Below are 27,860 nucleotides of genomic sequence, written 5' to 3' on the forward strand. Positions count from 1 at the left end.
GAACTTCAGACACTGGGAGCTGTGTGGGGGGGGGCAAGGCGCGTGCCTGCAGATGGTCAACGTAAACAAAATGTCTCACGGCCCGCCAGCGGATTACCCTGTTGGGCCGCATGCCGAAGGTTGACGACCCCTGTTCTAGGCACAAAATAGGAACCTAAAAGCACCACTGTCCATGGAAACTGCCTCCATAAGCAAGGAAGCATTAAGATGCAATAAATGCATCCCTTCTGCCATAATATATCCACATCCCTCAAATTTATCGTCTTTAAATCAACAGTGATGTGAGCCCTACACTGTACTGAATAGGACCACAGAAGTGAAGTGGCAATTAAAATACAAAATAGTTGTGGCGGTAAATTTAGGGATACCATTAATAGAAAATTACCACACACATGGAGCACAGTGCTACTGCTGCAACTGAGAAAGGATCCCACATATAGATGCTAAGTGTGCTTAGCTCTGGAATATGAATTAGGTCACTCATATACATTAAGAAATTGCTCGGTATTTGCATTTTATTAAGTCTTCAAATCCATATCTGCAAGACAAAACGGTTCTGGTGTTAACTATCATCTACAGAAGTCTTTTCTTTTTTTTTTTTTGGGTAGTCTCAGCTGAAATAGGAAATAGACTGTCTTTTTTTAATTAAATGTTTCCAGGTAGTTACAATGGGAGATATGGTGACCAGTGCAGTGCATGTTGCCCAGTAGCTTCCATTTTCACCTCAGTTTCAGTCACTCATAACTTTCCAAAACTTTCATCTTTTGGTCAGAAGTTCTCCATGCTTATTCTCTGCACAAAGGAAACTGTTAGTGGAAAGTCTGAGCAATTTGGGTGGTGGAGGAAGGGGGAGAGAAGAGAGGTTTGAGAGTTGGGGAAAAAAAAAAAAATCACAAAACAAAAAATCCAACCATACACACAAACAAAGCCCTACGTTAAGAGAACTACAAAGTTGCATAATTAAGCACTCAAAAACTCAGGATCGACCAAAGACAAACCTTAACTCTGCTTCCATGTGTATACGTTACAATAGTTTTGAATTCTACAATGACATACTATTTCTCAAAGTTTTGTTTAATTTTATTGTAGTCCTCCCTCTCCCCTCTCTCCCCCAATGTCCACAGATATACAGAACTACAAGATGGTTCAAGTAGATTCTGTGTGTGACAGAAAGAGAATCCATGAAAGTGATTTATAAGAGAAGTATACAGTAAATGGTACTTAAATGACATATGCTACATTTTGGTGGAAGTTTTCCAAGGATAAGATTTTCAATGACCTGTTTCTAGGAATTCCCAGACTACATCTCAGCTAGGCCCCAGTCTTGCCAACACTGTGTGTAATTTTATGCATGGGAGGAGTGCCACTGAGTTTAATATATTTCAGACCATGGAAGTTGTTGTATGAATATATGTAGTAAATTTTGAGAAACAGTGTGTGATCATATAATTCAGGTCTGTACTTAACTTAAACTCTGCCACTTGTGCATATTCACTTGTGTACATAAACTTCAGCATTTCCTGACTTTTGAGTGTTTAATGATACAACCTTATGTTCACTCAATATATTTTTATGGTAGCATTTTGGGAATGGTTCTTGTGAAAATTTGATTAAATACAGTTAAGATCAATATTTTAAAAGTTTATTACACACTGGCTGAGAAATGCAGGAAGTTTAACACTTGTTATGACGTATGCCAATTCATTATGCCACGGCATTGACTTTGGGGAGGGGTCTGAGATTTGTACTCATAAGGAAACACTCAGTACCAGACTAAAAGGAGAAACAGTTAAAGTCGATGTCCTACCCAAATGTTATTTTCTAAATCAGTGGTTTTCAATCTTTTTTCATTTGTGGACCCCTAAAGAAATTTCAGCTGGAGGTGCAGACCCTTTGGAAATTCAACCTGTGGTCCACAGCCCCTACCATAGAAGACTTAGACTGAAAACTGACTCTACAGAATGTAACTATAAATGTTGCGCATGCTTCGCATAGTGTTTGACGCAGCATGAGAAAGGGCACTAAACTGTGGGCTTCTACGGTAATGACAACACTTCTGGGTTTTGACCTGTAGGTGGGGGTATTCACATACTTTTGATTGATTAGAAAAATGGAATGTCTTTTCTGGGATCTGAAACTTTATTTTCATAAAAGTCACCTTTCACAGACACCTTAGAGACAGTCTGCAGACCCCCAGGGGTCCGCTGACCACAGGTTGAAAACCACTGTTCTAAGTACTTACACAACCACTACTGTTAAGTATTGGACTGTAGTTTGGACTCTTATTAAAACATCCATTCCCTGTACATTTTCCAGATATTACAGTAACAGTGTGGCAGGATGGCATCCAGAGAGCATGTCTTCTCATAGCACAGCATAGCCCTGCAGGCATGCCAACCTCAGTCTCCTCTTGCTTTTCCCAAATTACTTGTTCACAGCCAAAAGCGTTTAAACTAGTATTTCCCTTCCTAGGGTCCCATTCACTGAGACTTTATAAATATACAGCTTCCTTTGGCCCCTGGGGCCCAAACTCTCCTCCCCCATTACGATATTCCATAGCCCTCCCTTCTGGGGCTGTACAATGTTTCAAGCCAGCTTCCCCAGCCCACAGTACCCAGGTTCCAGCTCTGCTTCATGGAGCCGCTCTTCTCTCTCCCCCAGAGTCAACTAACAGCTGGTGTTTTATCATGTCCAGGAGGTAGCTCCCTGATCACCACCTAGCCACCATTCAACAGCTTGTCTATTGCTCCCTTAACACCTATTCCTTACAGGGGCCATGTCATGGAATAGGATCGATTAGTCCTGACCCTCTTATTCTTTAAAGGGGCCAGACTATACTTTGTTACATCAGATTATCATTTTCCTTCTTAATTATGTTAATACAGGGAAAGACAATTTACTGTTCTGCCCCCCACTCCACCTTCTTTATTAATTATGAATTGATCTGAACTATTCATTCAATTAAAACAAGTACGTATCTTCATTATTGACTCAGGTAACTACTTCTCATTCAGTTCTTTTTCTAAAGCTTCCATGAAGCTTGCTGACACATTTTACAGTGTCTATGCACGCTAACTGTATTTGTCTAATTCTGTTTATGTGCCAGACTCTTAACCCTGAGGGACCGGGCAGCTGGTGTGTACCTCACTCTTTTAGTTCTAATGCCTAACAGCTGCAGGTTCCCTGGTCAAAGTGATTATTAATAAAATCAGAACCAAGCAGAACTTCTTTACAGAAAAGGAAGAATAATTTCGAACAAAACGAAACAAAAAGAACATGTGGAGGTTAAGTTTGCAAAAAAAGAGTCCATGAGGCAGATGCTCAGCTGGTATAAATTGTCATAGCTGTATTGAAGCTAATGAAGCTATGACAGTTTACACCAGCTGAGGATATGCCCCCATATGTATCAGATGTTTGGCTACAGTCACATTAGGTTTAAATCTGTATGGGCAACTGTACAGCAGTTATTTAACTGAACATGACTGTTTTCTAGCCTCCTTCCTCCTACGGTTGTGGCCTTTAAAAGTTTATCCTGCAAGACAAACTCATTGCATAAGCAACATCGTAACATAATGATATTGTGCTGGGCCCAAACAATATTTTGTGACATTACTAGGTTGGCCCCATCCACCACAAAAATAATTTCAACTGAAATTGCAATTCAATTTTTATCCCTCTAATTTTTATTCATAGGCAGCAAGAAAAAGCCTAAGAAAGGGGAAGGTTGGATAATCTTACAAAATTCACTTGAGGGAAGTCTTCGGCATGAGTTCTCAATGAGCAATTCTGATAAAGATTTTAGGTTACCCAGTTATGTGTTAGAGATTATAGACAACTCAACAAAATACTCTAGAAACATATTTGCAATCTTCATATCTGTAACTACATCATCAATAAACTAGATTATTTAAAAAAATCCATCAAAACTATGACCTAGCCAAGCATAGTCTTGTGAATGAACTTCTTTACAATTTCATCTCTCTTTTGGCTTTAGATCAATTGGTTCAAACAGTAAATTACATGCCAGTAAAGTTTGAAACTGAATACAACCTCACAGCAAGACTGACTTTACTCATCTCACGATACTGTCTATAACCCAACATAAGCAGAGCCCAAGAAGTTCTAGCCTCCGTGCTGTGAGACCTGGTTTCCTACCACAGTACTTTACAAACCTCAATTTTACTATTAAGCTTACCTGCTTTTTGAGTAATATTAAAAACAGTTGCAGGTAACATGTTAATAGTTGCTGTTACATGACATGCGAGAGGTTATCATAATGAGAAAATGTATGTATTGTGGGATGATTAAAAAGCTAACGCACACACACAAAACTCCTACTGACTTTTGTCTCAAATTTCAGAATTAATAAGGACTTTAGAATCAGACTCTTTATGGACAGTAACCTGCACAGTGGTGGATTACTAGTTACTAGAATAATTTTCTGTTAGTAAAAGGAAGTAAGTGTAGCAAACATAGATGATATATAGTATCTTCACACAATAACATATTAGGTAGATCATTTTTAAAATAAGATATTAATTGTTGACGGTCATTTTCTAGTATTAATTAGTTATTTTAAAAAAATGACTCAGAGATACTGCAAGCAAACCTAGACCAAAGATGTGCACAACTGTGCTTAATGAATAAGAGGGAGATTTTTATTTAATTGGTTGCTCCAAGGGTCATCTGTCAAAGGAAGATATCCAGGAACCCTGAACGCCAGCTATGCAGCCAAACCCAAACCCCTACTATAAGATTTCTATTGATATCAATCTACTCTACTCATATTAGTTTTAGCTTCTTCGGTGGATGCTATTGACTGGGTGACTACTATATTGTTACTTCACTGTGAGTTAAACCGAACTATAATTGCACTGTTGAGTTAAAAAGAAAACAAAGGATTATTATCAAAACAACGTCATTGTGTGCAACCCCTTTCACATCTGTTATGTAATCAGTTTGTTGACAACCCACACAAAAAAACCACTCCCGCTTAATGACATACTAGCTTTTTCTAAGTGGTATATACCATTGATAACAGTTTATTAAACTAAGTCTAATTATTCAAGAAGTAATTTCCCTGACCATTGAGAAATCATGAGGCCTCCTGGAGAACCATACTTGCATGTTAATGAAAGCAAAGACTATAGGAGATGCTCTTTACTCAAGTACAACCCATACTCAGAAGCTAGTAAGAATATTTAAAGGGACAGTTTAGGCTTTTAGAGCCCTACAGTCTCTGACCATGTAGGAGGTTGTTATTGTTTTTTGGTGGTGGTGAAGTCACTGCAGAATGGAATTATTGGAAAAAGTGTCACGGATCTAGTATTTGTACAGAGTTCTGTTAGTGTGCGCAGTAGTTACTAACCTACTTAAAGGGAAGGGCGGAATAAGGTTTCCTCCACTCTGTTGCCACAATTCAAAAGGGGGTGGGGGCAGAGGCAACTTTCTTCTAATTTACTATTACACTTCTATCAATTAAAAGTAAAGTTTTGGAAGCTTTTTGCAGCAACCCATGGGCCCTTGTGGAGGCAATGCTGACAAGGAAATTTACAAAATGCTCTGGAATATCGAAGCTTCAATGTGACAAGGTATTACACTCTAGTGCCCTGCAGAAAGGAGGAGAGCTCTTCTGCTGGCTCACCCTGGGAACACATGAAGGTAGGGTTTGTTACTTCTGTTCAGGAACATAGAAGACAGAAGCAGCTATGGGCAGAGGCAGGGTCCTGCATTCATGAACATGCAAAGCTGCTGGGTTCTCAGCACTTTTGAAAATTAGGCTATTTAGGCACTTAACTATGGATTTAGGAGCCTCACCTTAGACACCTACATTTGAAAAGCGTAGCCTGTAGTTTTAGGATGTCTACTTCCCTATCGTCATGAAGGAGGGGAAGGAATGTAAGTTACAATCTAATTCTGAATTGAGGTGCTCTGATTAGCATTATAGGTACCCAGGTGATAATTTGACCACCCAAATGCAGTACTTGGAAGCCAAATTTGCAAACTGGGCCTGGTTTCTTTGAATATGCCTCATATTCTTATATTCTAGCCAATTTACTTTGAAAACAACCTCTCCTCTTTTTGGAGCACGTAAACAATATTCCAAGTACAGTACCTCATTTTCTTCCTCATGTTCCAATATAGCCTGTAGAAAAGCCCTCCGTTCATGGCTTGAAGATTTTTGATCGAACATGCCGGCCTGAATGACTTTCTGATCCACATTCAGTTTATACTTGGCAGCAGCAAGTATCTTCTCCTCCACACTGTTTACAGTGCACAGCCTCAGAACTCGAACCTCATTCTGCTGACCAATTCGGTGAGCTCTGTCTTGTGCCTGCAAATCCTGTTTGAGAAAAATACACTGCGTTATATACAATGCCTCTGTCTGCTATGCAAACCAGCTGTCTGGTCAGAGAAAACAATTCTCTTTAAAAATGTCTATGAGAATAAAATACATTAGTAGAAATGGGTCTGAACCAAACTCCTGAACTGAACAACGCTCTACCTGCCCCAAATTTTGGGTGCAAATATGAGGGCAGAAGAGTGAGAGAGTGAAATCCAGGCAGGAATGTTATATCTTAGAGAGAGAATATTGCTGAGACAATAGTATGGGCACTAGTAAACAAACACAATCATGACTAAAATAGTGCAGTGGCTTAGGCCACCAATCTTTTGGCTTTGGAAATGTGGGTTCAAATTGTCTAAATTTGGACTCAAGTGACATGAATTTCATGGTCTCAAATTAGAGATGCTGACAAATGTCTACTAAAAACTAAAGTAGCCTTTTGATTGGCAGCTCTACTCACTAGTCCCAGTCCCCGAGAGAACACAGCAGGACAAGGATTGAGGTTAATTTTATTTATTTAGAATTCTATTAAGATACTGCAATCCTATCAGCTTTCCAGAAGTCATAATCTTACTACAGCGGAGTCAGATACAAACAGTACTAATGGAGGGCAGTTAATCTAAAAGTGCAAGCATTGTACTATCACAATGTAGTGTTTTTTTACATGAGCTAGGCCTCTTAAAATAAGGATTAAAAGTTTTTTTTAAAAACCAGCCTGTTTCAATCCAGATGTTTGGGATTGCAATCACAAAGCCCTGCCTAGGCATTTTTTTGCTCTGGGCACTTTAAAATTAATAGAATGTTTTGAATTAAAGGCATATTTGCAGCCAGCGGTGGATAAAAGTGAACATAAAGTCACAGTATGAACACATTCATGCAATTCATTTACAGACTGGGGATCTCTAACAAATATTATTAGTATCTTCCTTTTAGCACATGCCTAATTAAAGTTAACATATTGCTTCCATCCCCAAGAGAAAAACAGAAATTGAATGCTACTTCACAGTTTAGTAGTTTGTTTACTTGGCACTCCAGCAAAATAATATTTACGGTTTGTGCATATTGCTACCTGGGTGCTGCACATACAGTGATCTGTACTATAAATGTCACACAACTAACCCAATGGAAATGTGAAACCAGAGTACAGTACATTTTGCGTTGCTTTCAGAAACCCCAAACTGGGGTCTCAAAGTCCCAGCCCGCGGGCCACGTGCAGCTCGAGAACCACCCCAGTGCAGTCCGCGGAGGAGAGACGAATGCAGTAGGGTGACCAGATGTCCCGATTTTATAGGGACAGTCCTGATATTTGGGTATTTGTCTTATATAGGCACCTATTACCCCCCACTCCCATCCCGATTTTTCACACTTGCTGTCTGGTCACCCTAGCATGCAGACATGCTGCTGGCAATGTCTGCTGCAGGCGCCGTCCCTCGCAGCTCTCATTGGCTGGGGGAGAGGGACAGAGACACTAGTCGCCGGGCAGAGTCAGCTATGGAGGCAGCATCATTAGTTGCTGGGCAGAGTCAGCCAAGGAGGCAGCATCACTTTTTTCCACAATGAATACAAACAGGTCAAAACACCGAACACAACTATCTGATGTACACATGGCTGCAATCCTGAAGGTTTCAACTGCTCAGTCACTGAGGCCAAACATCAACAAACTGACAGAAGGGAAGTGTTGCCAGATGTCTGGCAAACACTAAAAACTCTCTGGCAGGCAAATAATTGTATAAAGTTGTATGACAGTTTTATTATTTCTAAGAAATTTGAAATAAAAAATATAATATAAACGTTTTCTTTTCTGAACACCATCTTCAGTGACATTATTGGCCCGCTGGGAGGATTTCAGGACTGGCACTGGCCCTAAGGTAAATTGAGTTTGAGACCCCTTTTCCAAACCAACACACACAAGCTGTGAATTGTTCCAAGTTCCTGTTCAGGATCTTGAGGTTTCTGATCATCCTGATCTTTGTGCATTTGTGACAGTGCTGTTTTAAAGTTTTAAATAAACAAAATCTTTTCAGCCTCTCTCAAGGAATCCCTCCACTTAGTTCTGCATGGGGCACTTGACTAGCTAACTGTACATGCTATAAAATTATAAATATAGGCTTCCAATTCCATTCATATACAACCTCTACTTTTAAAAAATGTTTCACTAAGAGACAAGCACAGAACACACTTGCTTCTACTTGCTTTTTTGGCTAGCATGAGGTATTAGTTTGAACATCCTCTATCTGTACTCACTACTACCCATCTCTAGTTACTATGGCCACCTGTGACAGGGTGTATAAACCCCACGCTGATGAGGAAGGTGCCAGATAGGCCCTGTGTGCAGGGCTAGTCCCACTGCTCTGGTCCCATCAATCATGTATGGTAGGGAGGCGGACTTTAAAAAGGAGGAAACTGCAGTCAACTGGGGAGAGAGATCTGCCTGAGCAGGAGACTGCTGGAGCTACTCCTGGAGCCATGAGGAAACTCCCATCCAGAAGGAGATCTCCACCCCGACCCTACGGGGAGTGCGGTGAACTCCCAGGGAAAGCCTGACAGAGTGAGCCCGATTCAGCAGCCCAGCCAGAATGACTTCTCAAAAACCGCTATGCAGATGGCCCTTGAAATAAGAAGGTACTGCTGGCCTTTTTTCCTCTTTGAGGGGCTCTAGGAAGAAGTTATTCTCCGGTGTGCTGGACATTTAACTTTCCTTTTGATCCCCTATGAGAAGGGACTTAAGAAGGTCCACAAAGGGAAGGGTCTCCCTTGCAAGAAATAAGGAACTGGGGCCTGTAAATAACTGGGCATGACCAGAGTCTCCCACCATCTGGGAGGAAAACATAAGAGGACTCTTTTACACCACCCTTATTATGAAACTGCAAAATTGCTGTGGAAGTATTGCAATTAGCCTCTTGAGAGAGGGAATGCCTTGTACTCACTCTACTGCCACACTTCTAGTTGTTTAAAAGATCAGGATTCATATGCTCCAAAGGGAGCAATTTACTAGCTCCTTGACTAAGAGGATGAGGATAGCTACACTGTGGGAGTAGGAGACAGAATCCACAGAGCTCTGACATGGCAGGGCGGGGCGGGGGGCTCCCTGGCAGATGGAAAAACCCATATCACTTTACTGCTTTAAAACAAATAATTATTTACAAGTAGTTGTTTGGTGATTTATTCTCTACAAAGTGGCACTTGGAGGTACAGAGCCAATTTGTTTCACTATAAAATTTCCCAAATTAAATCAGGAAGCCCCAAAAGCATTTCCAATTCTCTTTGTACACTGCATCATTGATAAGTAAATAAAAATAACCTGGTGAGGATTCCAATCACTGTCAAAGATAATGACAGTGTCAGCAGCTTGAAGATTCAGGCCCAGGCCTCCCGCTCTTGTGCTCAACAAGAAGATAAAGTACTGTGACCCAGGCTCATTGAACTTCTTCAGCAGAGCAGCCCGATCCTCTGATTTTGTTGTACCTGAAAAGATATGCAAAGAAATCCCATGACACAGATCTTGTTCAGAAGTAATCCGCAAAAGACACAAGTTGATGAGGAAGCATGTGGGAGGCAAACCACTTCACTTGTCCTCAGACATCCTAGCTGCACTTCACATTGTGTAGACTCATTACTGCACACGTGCGCTTTGGCCAACTGTCTAAGTGCTAGGATGCTGGACAAAGGTTTCCACAAATGAACAGTGAATTTAACTATACTATACTATACATTTCAAAAGGAAGCTTCAACCAATCAGCCAGTGTTTCATGGCTATGATAAACATAAATATACATATATAAAATCATATATGTTTAGCTGTCCTCCCTCCACCACACTCTTTATACATTGCTTGAAACCAAAGAGAAAGAAGGAGATTTTTAGTTATCCAATACACACATATGAAGAGGAGAAAATCTGTCCCTTGTAAAGTCACAAACTGTTGACCAAAAACATTTGTCATTAAGAAACAGAGTGGATGTGAAGAAGGTGACACAGGAAGAGCGGCGGAAGGAGAGAAATATGAGATTTACTTTTGAACCATATTTCAGCCTGCAAGAATGTTTTGCCATGAAACTGAAAATGAAGGAAAACTGGAGTGTATAATAACATTGTCATCTTAAACCCAATGAATATTAAACGCAGCTTATTAAACAACCTGAATAACAGAGACAAGGTGAGTGAGGGAATATCTTTTCTTGCACCAACTTCTGGTGGTGAAAGAAACAACACTTTTGAGTGATGCAGAGCTCTTCTTCAGGTCTGGGAAAGGTACTTAAACACATAGCTAAATACAAGGTGGAACAGATTGTTTAACTTTAGTTAAAACATATTCTATGGGACAATTAACACCCCTACAGTCATAGGACCAAAAAAAAAAGGGGGGGGGGGGTTTAGTATGTTACAGATTCTTGTAATAAGCCATATATCTAGTGTCTTTATTAAGACCATGACTTTTAGTGTCTAGCAAAGTTATGAACTTACGCTCCCAGGCTCGTCTTTTGGAGGTGTTGTGAGCTTTCCTTTGAAGATGAGGACTGAGAACTCAGAACTCAGAGATGTCTGAGGACAGCTGTAGAGAAAGTTTTGGGGAGAGCATTTGCCCATGGGTGATTGTGTGTTTTATCATTTTTTTGTGAGAGTTCATTTGAGAGCGTAGTGATTGTCTGGTTTCATGCACATAGCTGTTATGGGGAAATTTATTGCACTGGCTGAGGTACACCATGTGTTGTGATAAGGTTGTATAGGAACCAGGGATCTTGAAAGGTGTGTTTTGGTGGGAACTGATTATCATAGCAGTGGAGATATGTTTCTATGTCCTGCATCTGTTGTTCTGGCATGGTCTGTTGCCGTTTTAAGTTGGTGAGTCCTGGTCTGGGGAGCTTGCTTCTGATGATAAGCCTGGTAAAGTTGGGGGATTGTTTGAAGGCCAGAAGAGGGAGTTTAGGAAAGATTTCTTTCAGGATGTGGTCCCCACCAGGTATGAGTTGTAACTGTTTAATGATACCCCATATGGGTGTGGGGTGGTAGGTGACAACTAGGGGTGTACGGCCAGAGAAGGTTATATTTCTGTATTGAAGCAGGTTCTCTTCGGCTATTTGGATTGCCCATTCCATTGTACGATCTACTTCTCTGGTGGAGTGTCCTTGTTTGGGGAAGGTGGTTTTAAGTGTGTTAAGGTGTGTATCGCAGACTTCCTCCTCAGAGCATATTCTGTGATGTGAGTGCTTGATTGTAGATAACAGTTGGTTGGGGATTGAGCAGACCTTGGTTGCATGTTGCATCGTCGTTGGGCTGGAACCCGGAGTGGTGGATGGACCGAGGTTCCCCTACCAGCCACTGACAGAGTGGCAGTGCCTGGACAACGGATCTGTGACTCTATATCCAGAAGAGGAAAACCCATAGCGAACTGGCTGGAGGACCAAGATATAAAGAGGAAGCTGCTGCTCCTGGAGTGAGATAGTGGCCGCAGAGCAAGGGAGAGGACAACGGGAGAGAGATCACAACGGGAGGCCTTGGACCTGAAAGAGAGCTATTCCCCAGAGCAGCCAGAAGGAAGCGCTACCTGTGGTGAGTGAGTACCCCGTGACACTGTCATTGTGAGGGATGCTGGTGTATAGGGAGATGACATCCACAGTGGCCAGGACGGTGTTTTGAGGGAGGCTATTCATGTTGCCAGGTTTCTGGAGGAATCTGGCCCTGTGTGTGGTGAGTGTTTTGAGAGGGCTTTCTATGAGATATTCCTTCAGTAAGAATGCCATGGCCAGATATAGAGTAAGGCTACAATTTAGTTATGAGTATTTTTAGTAAAAGTCATGGACCGGTCACGGGCGATACACAAAAATTCACAGGCTGTGACTGGTCTACGACTTTTACTATAAATACCCCTGACTAAATTTAAAGGGAGTTGCTGCTGGGGGTGGGGTGGGGTGGGTGGGCATCTGGAGAGGCCGCTGCTGGGGGGAGGCATCCTGGGCGGCAGCTGCTGAGAGCGGTGGGGGGCAGCCGGCAGCGGTTGCACCAGCCACCTGGGCACTGCTGCCCCGGACCTCCTGAGGAAGAGGCTATTCCGGCCGCCTGGGGATCATCAGCTGCAGTTGCACTGGCCACTCCGGGACCACTGCTCAGGCGGTCCCCGGAGCCAGCCGCACCGGCCGCTGCTTGGGCGGCCCTGAGGTCAGTCACACTGGCCCCCGCAGAAGTCACAGAGGTTGTGCAAAGTCACAGAATCCGTGGCTTCCGTGACCTCCATGACAAACATGGAGCCCTAGTAATGGGTCTGCCAGGGTTCCCTTAACTTGGGAAACATAACTTGGGAAACACGAAGATCCTTGGGGTTGGTTTCCGGGGGATGAGGTTATACAGTTTTTCTTGGAGTTGTCTGGGGAAGGACTTGATGATATCCTTAAATTCCTGGGTGAATTGTGGTGTGGAGTCTTCTTTAAGCTATGTAGTCTTATATGTGCTGGAGAGATTGTAATGGATGTGATGTTCACTAAGGAATACAGACGATGCAAATCAAGGTAATGATCAAGTGTGTGGTTCCATCCATCCACCGTGGGTGTCCGGCCAGATGACTCTTTTTTCTTATGACTGCTGGTTGTAGCTATGGGTGGTGCCTATCACAAAATGTTGTATACCTCATCCAGTGTAAAATGCCCCAATAATAACTATGTGGGTGAAAGCAAACAATCACTACGCTCTCAAATGAGCTCACACAGAAAAATGATAAAAGACAAAAACACCCCATCACCCATGGGTGAACACTATTCCCAACATGATCACTCCATATCTGACCTCCGAATCCTTGTCCTCAGAGGAAACCTGCACAACACCTTCAAAAGATGAGTGTGGGAGCTTACATTCATAACTTTGCTAAACACGAAAAGTCATGGTCTTAATAAAGACACTGGATTTATGGTTTATTACAACAGTCTGTAACCCACTAACCCCCCTCTTTTGCCCTATGACTGCAGGGGTGTTAACGGGCCACTTCACCTTGAAAGGTCCCTTAGAATGTGTGCACTAAACCTTCTATTCCGCCTCGTATTTAGCTGTGACACTTTAAGCACCATTCCCAGAGCTGAAGAAGAGTTCTGTGTAGCTCTAAAGCTTGTCTCTTTCACCAACAGAAGTTGGTGTAATAAAAGATGTTACCTTTCCCACCTTGTCTCTCTAATATGCGGTCTACCACACTGAAAAATGACAGGACTAAATGGTACTTACACATGTATGTATTTTCAGCAACATTCTAGCATAAGGAAGGATTAATTCTAAAGTAAGTAGTATACAGTGATGTAAAATGTCACAGCTAAGTCTGCTGTCTTGGCTGGCCACAGTATTTTGTTGGGTTTTATTATGTCAAAGGTAAAACTGAAGTCAATTGCACAGAGAAAGGATAGTCTTGTAGTTAAAGCACAGAACTGAGTATTGTTCCCAGCTTTGCCCCAGATTTCCTTTGATGCTTTTGGCAAGTCAACTTTTGTGCCTAAATTTCCCTATCTGTACAACTTACCCTTACAACTTACCCTTACCCTGCAGGGTATCTTGAGGCTATGTTCATTAATGTATCATTAAATGGAAAGTACTAAAGAAGTGCTTGGTATTAATAATACTTAACCCACCTGAGGGATGAAAAGCTTTGAATCAACTTAAAATTTGATAATGTGAGTACCCAAAAGTAACTTGAGCATTGTTGGCATTGTTCGTTATATTTCCCTATAATTGCTATCTTTTATTTGACTGAACACACTGTCCCATTAAATATTAGAGAGACAAAATGGGTGAGGTAATCATTCATTGGAATGGTGAGAAGAACAAAAGATACTACACATCACCCATCCACTCTCTAAATCCTGGGCCCAACATGGCTACAACACTGCATTAAATATTGTCACATTTGACACTGGAAGTAAGGAAGAGCCAACACTCAACTTGTTAGTAAGAGACAGAGGTTGTTACTGCTGCAGAAGGTTGAAGATCACTCTAAACATCCTGAATACTGTCATATGCTGTTGACAAAGAAATTATCTTTCAAATTCTAAGTTGATTATTATGCATTTCATCCCCTGAGTGGGATAAAACAGGCAATTTTTAGTTTTATGTTCTTTTAATACTACTACATTACATTTCTATATCAGATTTCATTCAAGGATCATAAAACACTCACAGACATTAACTAATTAACCTTCCCAACTCTCCTGTAAGTTAAAGTTATCTAGGTATCACTTTACCTGTCACAAAAATACAGCAATCCCAGTGGATAAACAGGAATGGGAATTTAAGTAGGTAGAAAGTAATTACTTCAATTGGAATTTGGCCAGAACAGTGTCGTTAACACCCCTACTCATAAGAAAATTGCCACAGGGACTTCATTTCTGACAAATGGTGCAAACCTTCATTTTACATCTTATCTGAAAAACAGTGAATTAGACCAGACCTGATGGATCACTAGATTAACTGCATCCTGGTAATGGCCTCAAATATGTTCCCAGTGTAGTATTTTGAGTGCATACAGACTAAGTATTTTAATATTTTATTATTAGGTTAGTGAGCAGAGGCACTAGCCGAGACTGAAGCCCTTTTGTGTTAGGTGCTGTACAAACTATAGCTTACAGTCCAAATATATAAAACAAAAGAATGGGAGGAGAAAAAGAAGCACAGAGTGGTGAAATGATTTGCCCAAAGTCACACAGCAAGATGGCAGCAGAGCCAGGTAGAGAACCCAAGTCTCCTGAATCCCAGTCCAGTGCCCTATCCCTTGAATCACACCACCTTCCAGTTTATTGTCTGTGCTTTGTTTCCTCTCTCAGCTTACCGTCAAGGCGAAGGTAAAGGAAATTTCGAAAAGCAAAATAGTCCTCCATAATGGTCATGAGGGATGTCATTTGACAGAAGAGAAGCACACGGTGATTAGTGGCTCGCAACTTTGGTAGAATACGATCAAGTAGTTCAAACTTCCCTGAGGCCCGATAAAGCTCGGCTCTGTTTAAGAGAAAAATAAAACAACACAATAAAAACCTTAACAAGCCTACTTCTAAAACTGTGTTTCTAATAATGCTGGCAGGTGTTGAGTTGGAGAGATTCCTTTATTCTGCCAAAGCAGAATTAACAGTACTTTTCTCTCTTTACAACTGTTATTGAAGGAATGCCGAGATCCCAATTATGTCTTCTAGCATTGGTTTTTTTAAAAAAGGAGGAGGGAATTATGTGAATTTTTGGAAAAAAAGAAGTTTCCCTTTCTTAAAAATTCAAAGCTCATTAAAATGTCAGCCAGATCCAGTATCTTCCTTTATATAAATCCAGTACTTTGACTAATTTTTCTTCAAGCAAGAGACATTTCTAGAGTAGGTAATATAGTTTCATAGGTAAATAAGTGCTTTCAGTCATTGACAAGCCTGCAGCCATAGGTCAAATTCACAGGCAATGTGTAATGTCTCCCTTAGTCATCCTAATAGCAACATACCAACGTGTAATCAAGCATAAGTCCAAACTGGTGTAATTTACACTCAGAGGAGCTGGAAAAGGGCTGAGGAAGGTGTAAGTTAAAAAAGGGGGCAGACTCCTTTAACCTGAACATCCTTTTATTACTAGACTCCTTTTGTCAAGCCCCTCAGCAAGTGACTTGCAAGTCAGATTCAGCGGGCTGAATCCAGAGTTTGTGTAAGAAGGGTTTAAGCTACATGTCAGTAAGAGGGTGAGAGTCTAAGTGCAGACCACAAGTTACCAGGTCTTTTGAGGCCTGCATATTGGCCTGTTGCACAGCTCCTATCTATTTAGAAGGCAGATGAAACCAGTGTGCAAGACAGGAAAAGCCAAATGTCACTCAATGCAGAAGCAGGAATCACACATACTTTTTGGGACAGGGAGGGAGTCAAGTGGAAAATGTAAATGAGCTCTCCAACCCTTACGCAGTACTAGACCATGTTCCGGGTCTGTTCCTCTGCTGGGGATATGCCAGGCATAAACATTAGTATCCTCTTTGTGTTAGGATAAAGAACAGTTACTTATCCTAGCCCACTGTGGTTCTTCAAGACATTGTACTTGGTATGGATCCTACTGTAGGAGCCCACGCACCTCATGCATGCAAAACTGGAGGTTTTTTTAATAGCAGTGTCTGTGAGAGCCACACATGCACCCTGTACTGACTCATGATTCCATACGAGGGCATAAAGATGCCATCCTCCCTCAGTTCTTTGGCAATCCTAAGTCCCTGTTGTTGAAAACTCTGAAAAGCAGGGATGGAGGGTGGGTCATGGTATCCACACTGACTATATCTCAAAGAACCAGCTATTGTAGGATAAGTAAACATTCATTCTTCAAGTATGTTTCTGTGTGGATCCCACTGTAGCCAACTGGCAAGGAGTATCTCCTCAGGAAAGTGGGCACCCAAATGCTCTCCCAAATTTGGCATGCAGCCTGGTTGCCACATCAAGTGCAGTCTTGAAACCTGGCTGTGTGTCAAGTGTTTAACAAAAGTTAGTGGGTTGCTCCATGTAGCTGCCTTGCAGATCCCAAGAAACAGACGGAAGATGCTGCTTCTTGCCCTGATGGAGTGCACCTTGATGTGTGGAGGGAAAGGTTCACAAGCCAGTTGATAGCAGGTGGAAATATGTGTGATCCACTTGTTGCAGAAAATCTCTGCAACAAGATCACTTAGCCTTTTGATGCACCAGATATGGCCACAGAGAAGTGGGGAGACAGCCTGAAAGACTTGGCCCCATTGCAGTAACAGAGAAATGCTCTGGAGATGTCCAAACTATGCATTGTTCAGTGCTGTTTTGGCAAAGAAATCAATTTATTTAGGTGGCACTTCCAAGACCACCTTAGGGATGAACTGGGGGTGTGATTTCAGCACTACCTTATCCCAATTAGAGGGCTTCTCATAGATTAAGGCCAGAAGGGACTATCATGATCATCTAGTCAGACCTCCTGAACATCACAGGCCACAGAACCACTCTTCTTATAGACCCACAACCTCTGGCAGAGATAATGAAGTCCTCAAATCTTGATTTAAAGACTTTAACTTACAGAGAATCCACCATTTACTCTAGTTCAAACCAGCAAGTGACTCATGTCCCACACTGCAGAGGAAGGCACCAAAAAAACCCCAGGGTCTCTGCCAATCTGACCTGGGGGGAAATTCCTTACCAACCCCATATATGGTGATCAGTTAGAGCCTGAGCATGTGGGCGAGACCAATTAGCCAGACACCTGGGAAAGAATTCTCTATAGTAACACAGAGCCCACCCCAGCTAGTGTCCCAGGATGTGTAAGGCTATAAAGGCTGACTGTGCAGAGGTGATGGTGACAAGAGAGACCATTTTGATGGTACGGTAATGTGCTGAGCACTCCAACAGTGGTTCAAAGGGAGACTTCAGGAGCTTTAAAAGGACAGCATTGAGGACCCATGGGGGAGTTGGATCTCTGACCAGAGGACAAGTGAGAAGGAGGCCCATGAAGAATTTTAATATTGTAGTCTGTCATTAGTTGTCTGCCAGCCAACATCCAAACCATCAGGTACAACAATTGCGGGTCTGGGGCCTGGTCTACACCGGGGGGCTGGTGGTGGGGAATCGATCTAAGTTACACAATTTCAGTTATGTGAATAACGTAGCTGAAGTCGACATACTTAGATCTACTTCACTGCGGTGAGTCGACTGCTGACGCTCCCCAGTCAACTCCGCCTGCGCCTCTCGTGCCGGTGGAGTACAGGAGTCGACAGGAGAGCGCTCGGGGGTCAATTTATCGTGTCTAGTCTAGATGCGATAAATCGACCCCTGCTGGATCGATCGCTGCCCACCGATCTGGCGGGTAATATAGACATACTCTGGGTGAAATATCTTACTCTGGTTCTGAAATACTACATATGGGAAAGCCAGGTGGTATATGGGACATCTGTAGCAGGTCTGAAAGCCAAAACTGTCTTGAACACACCATGGAGCTATCATGATGATCAAAGTATTGTAGCGTGAAATCTAAGCTATTACTTTAGGGATCGGGGCATTGGCAGGAGAGCATATATAGTCCTCACCAAAGAAAAAGGGGTTAGGCTGTGTGCCTGGGTTCACTGCTCTCCTGGGGCAGATGTTCAGACTAGGGCTGTCAAGCGATTAAAAAAACTAATTGTGATTAAAAAAATTAATCGCAATTAATCATGCTGTTAAACAATAATAGAACACCATTTATATAAATATTTTTGGATGTTTTCCATATTTTCAAGAATATTGATTTCAATTACAATGCAGAATACAAAGTGTACAGTGCTCACTTTATATTTATTTTTTATTATAAATATTTGCACTGTAAAAATAAAATAGTATTTTTCAATTCACTTAATACAAATACTGTAGTGCAATCTGTTTATCAAGGAAATTGAACTTACAAATGTAGAGTTATGTACAAAAATAACTGCATTCAAAAATAAAACAATGTAAAACTTTAGAGTCTACAAGTCCATTCAGTCTACTTCTTGTTCAGCCACTTGCTCAGACAAACAAGTTTGTTTACATTTGCAGGAGATAATGCTGCCCGCTTCTTGTTTACAATGTCACCTGAAAGAGAGAACAGGCATTCGCATGGCACTGTTGTAGCCGGCGTCGCAAAATATTTATGTGTCAGATGTGCTAAAGATTCATATGTCCCTTCATGCTTCAACCACCATTCCAGAGGACATGGGTTCTGATGATGGGCTGATGATGGGTTCTGCTCGATAACGATCGAAAGTAGTGCAGACCAACGCATGTTCATTTTCATCATTTGAGTCAGATGCAACCAGCAGAAGGTTGATTTTCTTTTTTGGTGGTTGAGATTCTGTAGTTTCCGTATCTGAGTGTTGCTCTTTTAAGACTTCTGAAAGCATGCTCCACACCCCGTCCCAATCAGATTTTGGAAGGCACTTCAGATTGTTAAATCTTGGGTCAAGTGCTGTAGCTATCTTTAGAAATTTCACATTGGTACCTTCTTTGCGTTTTGTCAAATCTGCAGTGAAAGTGTTCCTAAAATGAACAACATGCTGAGTCATCGTCCGAGACTGCTATAACATGAAATATATGGCAGAATGTGGGTAAAACAGAGCTGAAGACATACTGTTCTCCCCCAAGGAGTTCAGTCACAAATTTAATTAATTAACACATTATTTTTTTAATGAGTGTCATCAGCATGGAAGCATGTCCTCTAGAATGGTGGCTAAACCATAAAGGGGCATACGAATGTTTAGCATATCTGGCACGTAAATCTGCAACGCCGGCTACAAAAGTGCCATGCGAACGTCTGTTCTCACTTTCAGGTGACTTTGTAAATAAGAAGTGGGCAGCATTATCTCCCGTAAATGTAAACAAACTTGTTTCTCTTAGCAAATGGCTGTACAAGAAGTAGGACTGAGTGGACTTGTAGGTTCTAGTTTCACATTGTTTTGTTTTTGAGTGCAGTTATGTAAAAACAAAAAAATCTACATTTGTAAGTTGCGCTTTCACGATAAAGAGATTGCACTACGGTACTAGTATGAGGTGAACTGAAAATTACTTTCTTTTTATCATTTTTACAGTGCAAATATTTGTAATAAAAATAATATAAAGTGTGCACATTACACTTTGTATTCTGTGTTGTAACTGAAATCAATATATTTGAAAATGTAGAAAAACATCCAAAATATTTAATAAATTTAAATTGGTATTCTATTGTTTAACAGTGCGAGTAAAACTGTGATTAATCGTAATTAAAAAAATTAATCGCGATTAATTTTTTTTAGTTAATCTTGTGAGTTAACTGCGATTAATCGACAGCCCTAGTTCAGATACTTGGTATTGAGCTTTGTGGTGAACAAGTCTATGACACGAGTAATATTGGGTTTAGAATGGTTTTCTGTATCAACCGTTTGTGGTTGGACACCTTATGCCTGCTCAGGAAGGCTGCTAGGTCATTGCTGACTTCTGGAAGATGTAGAACTGTAAGGGTCACTCTGTGTTGACACCATGCCCAAAGTTTAATGACTTCCTGGCAAAGAGGGGGACAATCGAGCACCCCTTCCTTGTTTGTATATTGCATCACAGATGTGCTGCCAGGATTTGCATCATGGCGTTTCACAGATGAGCAGGAATGCTATGCAGGCCAGTCTGATGGCTCTACATGGGAACATCATGGAGCTGAGTTTCAGATCGTCCCAAGACCACGTGCCTTGCATCTGCAGATTGTTCTGGTGGACACCCCAGCCCGTCTTTGATGAGTCCCTGAGAAGAATCATTGTTGGGGAGGGGACTGAGAATTATGTCCCTTTTCTCATGTTCACCAGGGCTAACATCAAGCAAGGTCTCATAGAACTTGAAGCTACACTGTGATTCTCCTGTTCACACGATGTCTGAATGGGATGTCTACAGACCTCAGTCACAGCTGTAAAGTCCCTAGATGAACTCTGTCAAGTGGTGTTGCATATGTGCATGCTGACATGTGACCTAAAAGTCCCAGACACAAACATATTGTCGTCAGTGGACTTGTCTGTAGGTCGTTTACCACTGGTTGCCCTCTGGCAGGTAGGCTCTTGCCAATCTGGACTCTATTAAAGCCCCTATGAACTCTAGTGCCTGTGATGCTGTGAGAGACAATTTCTCATAGTTTAGAAGGAGTCCTAGTTAAGAGAACAGGGACAATACATATTGTAAGCCTGTCAGTTTCCTGAACCTGCCCCGATCAGCCAGTCATCCAGGTATGGGTAGGTGTGGATTCCCTGTCTTCTTAGATGCACTGCCACTACTACTAGGTATTTCATGAACATTCTCAGTGTAGAGTAGACTCCAAAGAGTAGAACTATGTACTGATTCCCAGTGGGGCCAACCATGATCTTATGTTCTTCCTGTGGTCAGGGTGGATAGCTATGTGGAAGTATTCATGCTGTAAATCAAGAGCCAAAAACCAGTCTTGAGCTTTGAAAGATGGAATGATGGAATGCTGGAGGCGAGTGTTACCATCCTGAAACTGAGACAGCCTATGTATTTGTTGAGTCTTCTCAGGTGTAGCATGTGATGAAGAGTCACTTCCTTCTTTGGATTGAGGAAATCCTGGGAGTAAAAATCTCTCTTCCCTTGAACTCTTTTGTGATCTCCTCTACAGCTCCTAGAAGAAGCAACAACTCCACTTCTGCTTGTAGCAGGCCCTTGTGAGAAAGGTCCCTGAAGAGTAGCCATGGGCAATGATCTCTAACACCCATCTGTGTGATGTCAGGGCAGACCACGCTGAGTTGAATGGAGTGAGGTGGCTTCTAAAGGTCATGCTCTCTCGACTGGGAATAATGTGGCTCTCTACCATTTTGTCATATCTGCTGATGCGTCAAAGTAGTGAACTGTGTTGCCAAGGAAAAGAGAGGCTGGCACCTCTTGTTTGTATCTCAGATGCTTTTTGGCATCATATTCTGTCTGTTTAGGGTGGTAAGTGTGCATTGTCTCAGTTGAGGTGAAGGACAACATGAGCCAAGGTGTAAACCCCCAGAGTACAGGATAGCTTTGGAGTCCTTCAGTGCATATAGAGCACTGTCTGTCTTCTCACTTCATAGCTGTCAGCCCTCCAAAGGCAACTCCTCAATCATGGCCTGCACCTCTCTCATGATGCCCGATGCTTGGAGTCACAATGCTCAGCACATGATCATCAGAATGGCCAGTGTCCAACATTTTCATCATCACCTGCAAAGACATCTTGACACTAACTGCCCTTCCTTAATTATGTCCAAGCGTCTCTCTGCTGTCATGAGGGAGCTTTGTGAGGAGGCATGTTAGCCAAATATGACTTCTAACGTGGGACAAGGTAACACGGTATGGCAGTTAGCATGCAGCCATAGCAAAGCTGAGGAGTACAACGTCCTCCCAAACAGATCAAATTGTTAGGGTTCCTTGCTTTTGCTTGACCTTGACTTCTCTTGCATGATCAGTACAACTAAGGAGCCCTGAGTGGGATGAGTGCAGAACTCAAACCTCAAAGTGTGTACCTGGTACCTCTTCTCAACTCAATTCACCATGGTGTTACTTTAGCTGATATCTACCACAAGGATCTGTCTGGATCGAGCAGCCCCTCTTTAATAGGGAGGACCTTCCTAGCTGGACCAGAGGCTGACAAGATGTCTAACAGCTTATGAAATTTGTCTAGGATGATCCATGCCTCAGTCTCCAGAGTTTCAGTAATCCTCACAAGGAGCTACTGAAATGCTTTAAAGTTGTCTTGCACCGGTACCAAGGATACCACCTCATCTGTCGATGAAGCAGAAATACTTCAGTGTGAGATGGGCACTGATGTTGCTCTGCTCCTGCATCTGGCTCTTCCTGGTAGTGAGGAGTCGAAGGCAGGGATGCCACTAGGGAGAGAGATCTTCCTTTTCCTCCATGCCGACAATGGCAGGTCACTCCTTCCCTCCGCCCCCACAGTAGGGCTACGATGGCATACCGTAGGAGTATGGTTGATTTGCTGGGTGTCGGCCAGTCAGTGCCAGCCTCGGTGGACTGATCAAGATAGAGATCTGCAGGAGAAGCCTGTAGGGTTGTGGACCTCAAGGGAGAGGGCTTTCTACTTGATGATGGGGTGAATGTGTCCTGGTGACATGAGGAGGAGTAAATCCCTTCCTGGGGTGGTTCCAACATGTAAGGTGCTCTAGGTGGGAGAATCTGTATAGATGCAGGTGACTCAGTACTACTGGTGGGCCACATTCAGCTGCAGTCCTATCCCCTCCATGAGGCTGGGGTCAAGGCTGAGGACTGCATCGCTGGTACCAGTGGAATTTGCTGCATCACAAGCTGCTCCTTCCCCAAGCCTTCAACACTGGGCAAGGATTGGTGGACTCCTCCCCAGAGGCTTTGATGTTTGCTCTTATGAGAGGATACCGAGCTCCTTCTCAAGCTTCTGCTTAAAGCAGCCCTCTCTGTGACTGACTTCAACACCAGAGGTGTCCATTTTGGCTTCAGCGTTAATGTTGAGATCAACTTTGATGTTGAAACATTCCTCGATGCCCTCTTCTGTGCTAGTAGGAGACACTGCCTAGCAGCTCGATGGCACACTCGATGATGCTGGCTTCTCCACTAGTAGGGTTCTGGAACTCATTTCTTCAGGGTCTGAGGAGACATGCATGGATTGCTCCAGAAGATGGGGTTTCAACCTTGCATCTCGCGATTGCTATGTAAGCATCTGCTCAGAATATGCAATTCCCTCAGGCAGAAGAGATATCTACTATGTCCATCCCTCAGGGGTATTAGGCACTGCAGCATGGACAGGTTTTGAAGCTTGCAGGTTTTAAATCTGTCACAATAAGGAGCTCGGTACAGGGGGGTATGAACAGTAGCGTTCGGTCCAGATAGGTTGGATCAGTTCATGGCAGTTGAACATAGTAGATTAGAAGTGGTTCTGAAGACTATGGAAGATACCGAAGAAGTTTAGCCTGAGCTAAAAACTAGTTGGTTGCACATTTGCTAGGTCCTGTCTTGCAGCCACGGATGGTAAGAAAACTGAGGGAGGGTTATGGCTGCCCCACTGTTCATGCCCTCATACAGAAGCACAAGGAGGGACAGTGTACATGGACGGTGCTATTCAAAAAACTCCTATCTCACATTCATGAGGCATATACACAACCAGAGTAGATCCACACTGACACATACTCAAAGAAGAATGTTTGTAAACAGATACAGCAAGGAGCAGAAATCCTTTCCACCCTACTCAATCCTTGGGATTTTTGTGGCGGAAGAGATCCTACTCCCAATCACTTGTCTGAAGTCAATGGAAATCACACACACTCATTGCCATGAGGAGCTCCTCTTAATCATTTGCCAGGCTAAACTCCATCAAGTACCCAGCCATTGGAAGTTATCTGCAAAACACGAAGCTCCTTTAAAGTCAGTCAAGGAAAAACCTGCTCCTTATTTAGATGTTGGAGTAGACATTGAGCCTGCCCTGACAGTCACAAAAACCAGATTGGAGCCTGGGAAGTCTCTAGTTACTACACGAGTACAAAAGCAGCTTTAAATTGCTGCTTCCAAGAAGGAAGCATCCCTTTGGAATAAGCAGCAGCCTCTGAGACTGCATAACTCCAGATGACATGAGGAACCATTTAGAGTACAGAGAAAGTTTTTAATTGACCAGGGTCTATAAGATACATTACTTCTAACTGTAACATTGAATTTGTTTTGCAAACTGCTTAGTTTTGATAACACAACTATTGAAAATAACATAAAACATCCTGCGCAATGGTTTCATTACAAATATACAATGAAGAAAAAAAAAAAAAAAAGATTTACCCATTGATAACACCACTTGAATAGCCCAAGTGTTCAGCAAAGGACTCCTGCAAATAATATAAGTGGATTATTAGACACTGAGATTATACAGTAATCCGAGAACAGTTATCTTTATATTGAGCACTATAATTATCTGTTGAATGCTAGGGTTCAAGCCTCATTACCACTCACACACCTTTGAGTCTGCCTTATGGTACAAGGGCGCTGTTAGAAAATGCATGGCTTGTAGGAATGATTTCCCTCAGTGTGCAGTTTACCAGATTTCAACTATAGTAGAACTTAATTTGCACTAATTACTGGGAGACCCATTTGCAAATTATTGAATTTCGTGAATTAGCAAGTGAGCAAACAAAAAACCCAATGATAATGTATCACAAGATGTACTTTGTTCATTTACTTTGTGAACTGTCGCTTCATTTTAATTATTTATAATAATAATTCATAATGTACTAGTACATTTATGTTTTGTAAAAAGAACAAAGGCTCAGTAATGTGACACCTTACTGCTGCACGGCTATTACATTTTTGCTAAACAATGGGGAAAGACCACCTTTTTTGGTGTGCCTTATGAAGGATTAGCAGAGTGGAATTAGTGAGAGTCCAGTGCAAGGGCATTTAAAACCAAAACTTGTATTTCCCATTTTAGGCAAGTTCACATATACATTACATATAACTAATGGAATGCAGTCTTGGAATCATATTGAATACAGAAATTCCCCCTAATAAGATGATAGCCCCCAAAAGAACAAGCCCCTCATAAGTCATTTAAAGATCCAGCTGAAAATCTGGTGACTCCACTCTTTCCAGTTATACTGCTGATCGGCATGCTGTTGCATCCACATCCACCTGTGCTGTTATGCCTACATAATCATGTGTGAAAATAAATCCAGAGAGGAGGAAAGATTGAGTGGACAGATGCACATTTGGCCCTCTTGCTAAGAGCACTTAATTTTGTATCATGGGAAAATTGGGATGTAATATATGTTGGCATCCATCAATCACATTTTTAAGGAACTAGCCAGAGCTCTGAAGCTGAATCCTTCCAGGCAGATATACCATAGGTCCCTGAGTGTTTTTATTTCTCTCAAGTAATGTAGCTGAGATCTGTAGGAACTCCAAAGTTGAGAGGACTCTGCGGACACCGTAGAAATACTGCCTAGCCATAGTGGTAATCAAATGAGTACATTCCCCAAACTTGCCACTTCCAGAAAAGTGACAGTGGCAGGAGCTTCTCCTACCACATATGCCTCAAAATCAAGAGAGAAGAGTGTATTTATTCAGTAGTAAGCACCAAGTTTTAGAAAGTTTCAGAACCCCTCCTCCTTTAGTAAATTGCAAAGAATAGATAAAAATTAAGTCTTGAATATGGCCTTGGTTAGACTTTCATACATGTGTAATTCTCTAACCCTGGTTTTCTATATCACTAGCGATCCATACAGAAAAGACTAAGCAAACTGAACATGACAGCCTTACCTCAATATGCTGAAACATATATGGGTGATTGCATATCTTTCTCAATTGCATGATAGTGTTCATAAGAGTTTTCGCCCCACCTTTTCCCTAAGGGAGGAAAAAATATAAGTCAAATGGCAAAACTGAATTGCTGGTAACTGAAGATTTTCAAAAATCTGAATTTCTAGGGAGGCATTCTATATTTCTACACCAAAGTTGAAGGCCATCTCATGCAATGAAATCTCAGAGTTGCACAGGAAACTCCCTGAAGAAGCTATGTAGTAAAATGAAGTTAGTTGTCCCCTCAAGTCCATGTGCAACCTCCATTGTCAGAGGTGGTGTGGTCTAAGAGAAAAAAGTATGGAAGATCTGAAAGAAATCAATGGAAGCGTACTGGGGTCTGGGATTTGTATCTAATTACAGTGGTTGAGTTGGGAGACAATGTCTGTCTGCCACCTAGATTTATGGGGCATATAGATTATGTGATGTCTAAACCCTACATGTAGGGCATGATTCTGTTCAGCTGCTTTTCACTTCTACAGTGCCTTCCTTTGGCAGTTACCTGAATCTATCTGCTTCTCTGTCAACCACAAGAACAACACATGGTTCTAAGCAGCTAAAATGCTCTAGAGGTAGCTAATAAGGGATGATAAGTCTTAGGTGGGGAAGGGAAACTAGTACTGGAAGTTGGAGGGAGGAGATTAGCACTGACTGAACAAGGAGCCTGGGAATCAAACGGGAAGCAGGAGGAATTAGAGAGTCCAGAGGAGTGGGATTATTATTTTTGGTGTGCTTTTCAACACTTTTAATAAATAACCTGATGCAGCCAATGTGCCACAATCGCAGTTATTTTACACAGGATTCCCTATTAGGTTTCAGCCTCTTAGGGAGGTTTTGTAACACTGCACCCAGAAATGCATCTTTACAATTATATATCAAAAACAAGGTCAGGTTTTGCATTGTGAACAGAGAACAAAGACAATTTTTGCTCAAACATTTCAGTTGTGGGCAAATTCTTACCCCAACTGACACATCTGCAGTAGAATATCCCAAAAAGTTTACTTCTTTTTTTAATAAGCAGGCTAGTGCGGGCAGTCATGCATTCAGTAAACACACCACCATAATGTATTGTTGTTAAGTATTATAGTTCCCTTTGTACCTTCTTGTCTTTCTCAGAGCCATCTGTGAGGAGGATTCCCTTCGCTTGCATATGGCGGTAGAGAATCTTCTGAAGAGCTGACATGTCGCATTTGATCACATATTCAACCTAGTGTGAAAAATAGCAATAGATAAATGGAGCACAGAGTTTTGCCAGGCTATAATAATGTTAGGATGATTTAACGACAGGTCTTTCCCCTCATAGGAACACCTATATCCCAGCAGCATCTTACATCTCCCAGGGAGAAAGAGAGAATTGTAAAGTGGCCACCCATACTCTTGGAATCCAGATCCACTCATTGTAATGGTTGTCTCCAAAGTTTATCTTTGGGTTCCATGTCTACTGTAAATTCTTTGGTCTCGCTGAGCATGAGCATTCAATGCTGTTCAGCAAAGCAGCCAAAAAGAGAGATTTTTATATTTTCTCTTTCTATAATTATACAAGAGCTCTCAAAATGAATGGCCAATAACTTGTGAATTTTCTTTATTACACTTGCAAAATATTTTTAAAAGATCAGTTGTGGTTGTATACCGGTCACAAAATAAATGAGGTTCACATTCAGCCCTAAGTATCATGCCATTCACTAATGTTTGGATGGAAATATGTTTTTTTTTTCTAAAACATACAAATAAGAATGAGGGAACTGTTTTCAATTATAGTA

The 27,860-nt window shown here is 41.9% G+C and overlaps 1 protein-coding gene across 1 annotated transcript in view; it reads right to left on the reverse strand.

Annotated features, from left to right (window-relative positions):
- The window catches only part of SMARCA2 (SWI/SNF related, matrix associated, actin dependent regulator of chromatin, subfamily a, member 2), a 181,596-nt gene that overhangs the window by 72,293 nt on the left and 81,443 nt on the right, over nucleotides 1–27,860 (reverse strand). The window contains exons 22-27 of the mRNA XM_065406865.1: nucleotides 27,200–27,307; nucleotides 26,062–26,148; nucleotides 24,589–24,635; nucleotides 15,144–15,310; nucleotides 9,648–9,811; nucleotides 6,116–6,343 (exon numbers count right to left, since the gene is read on the reverse strand). Coding sequence (XP_065262937.1) covers nucleotides 6,116–6,343; nucleotides 9,648–9,811; nucleotides 15,144–15,310; nucleotides 24,589–24,635; nucleotides 26,062–26,148; nucleotides 27,200–27,307 — 801 coding nt within the window. The remainder of the gene's footprint in view (nucleotides 1–6,115; nucleotides 6,344–9,647; nucleotides 9,812–15,143; nucleotides 15,311–24,588; nucleotides 24,636–26,061; nucleotides 26,149–27,199; nucleotides 27,308–27,860) is intronic.

Source organism: Emys orbicularis, chromosome 6 (genome assembly GCF_028017835.1).
Source record: "Emys orbicularis isolate rEmyOrb1 chromosome 6, rEmyOrb1.hap1, whole genome shotgun sequence".
In the NCBI taxonomy this organism is placed as follows: Eukaryota; Metazoa; Chordata; order Testudines; family Emydidae; genus Emys; species Emys orbicularis.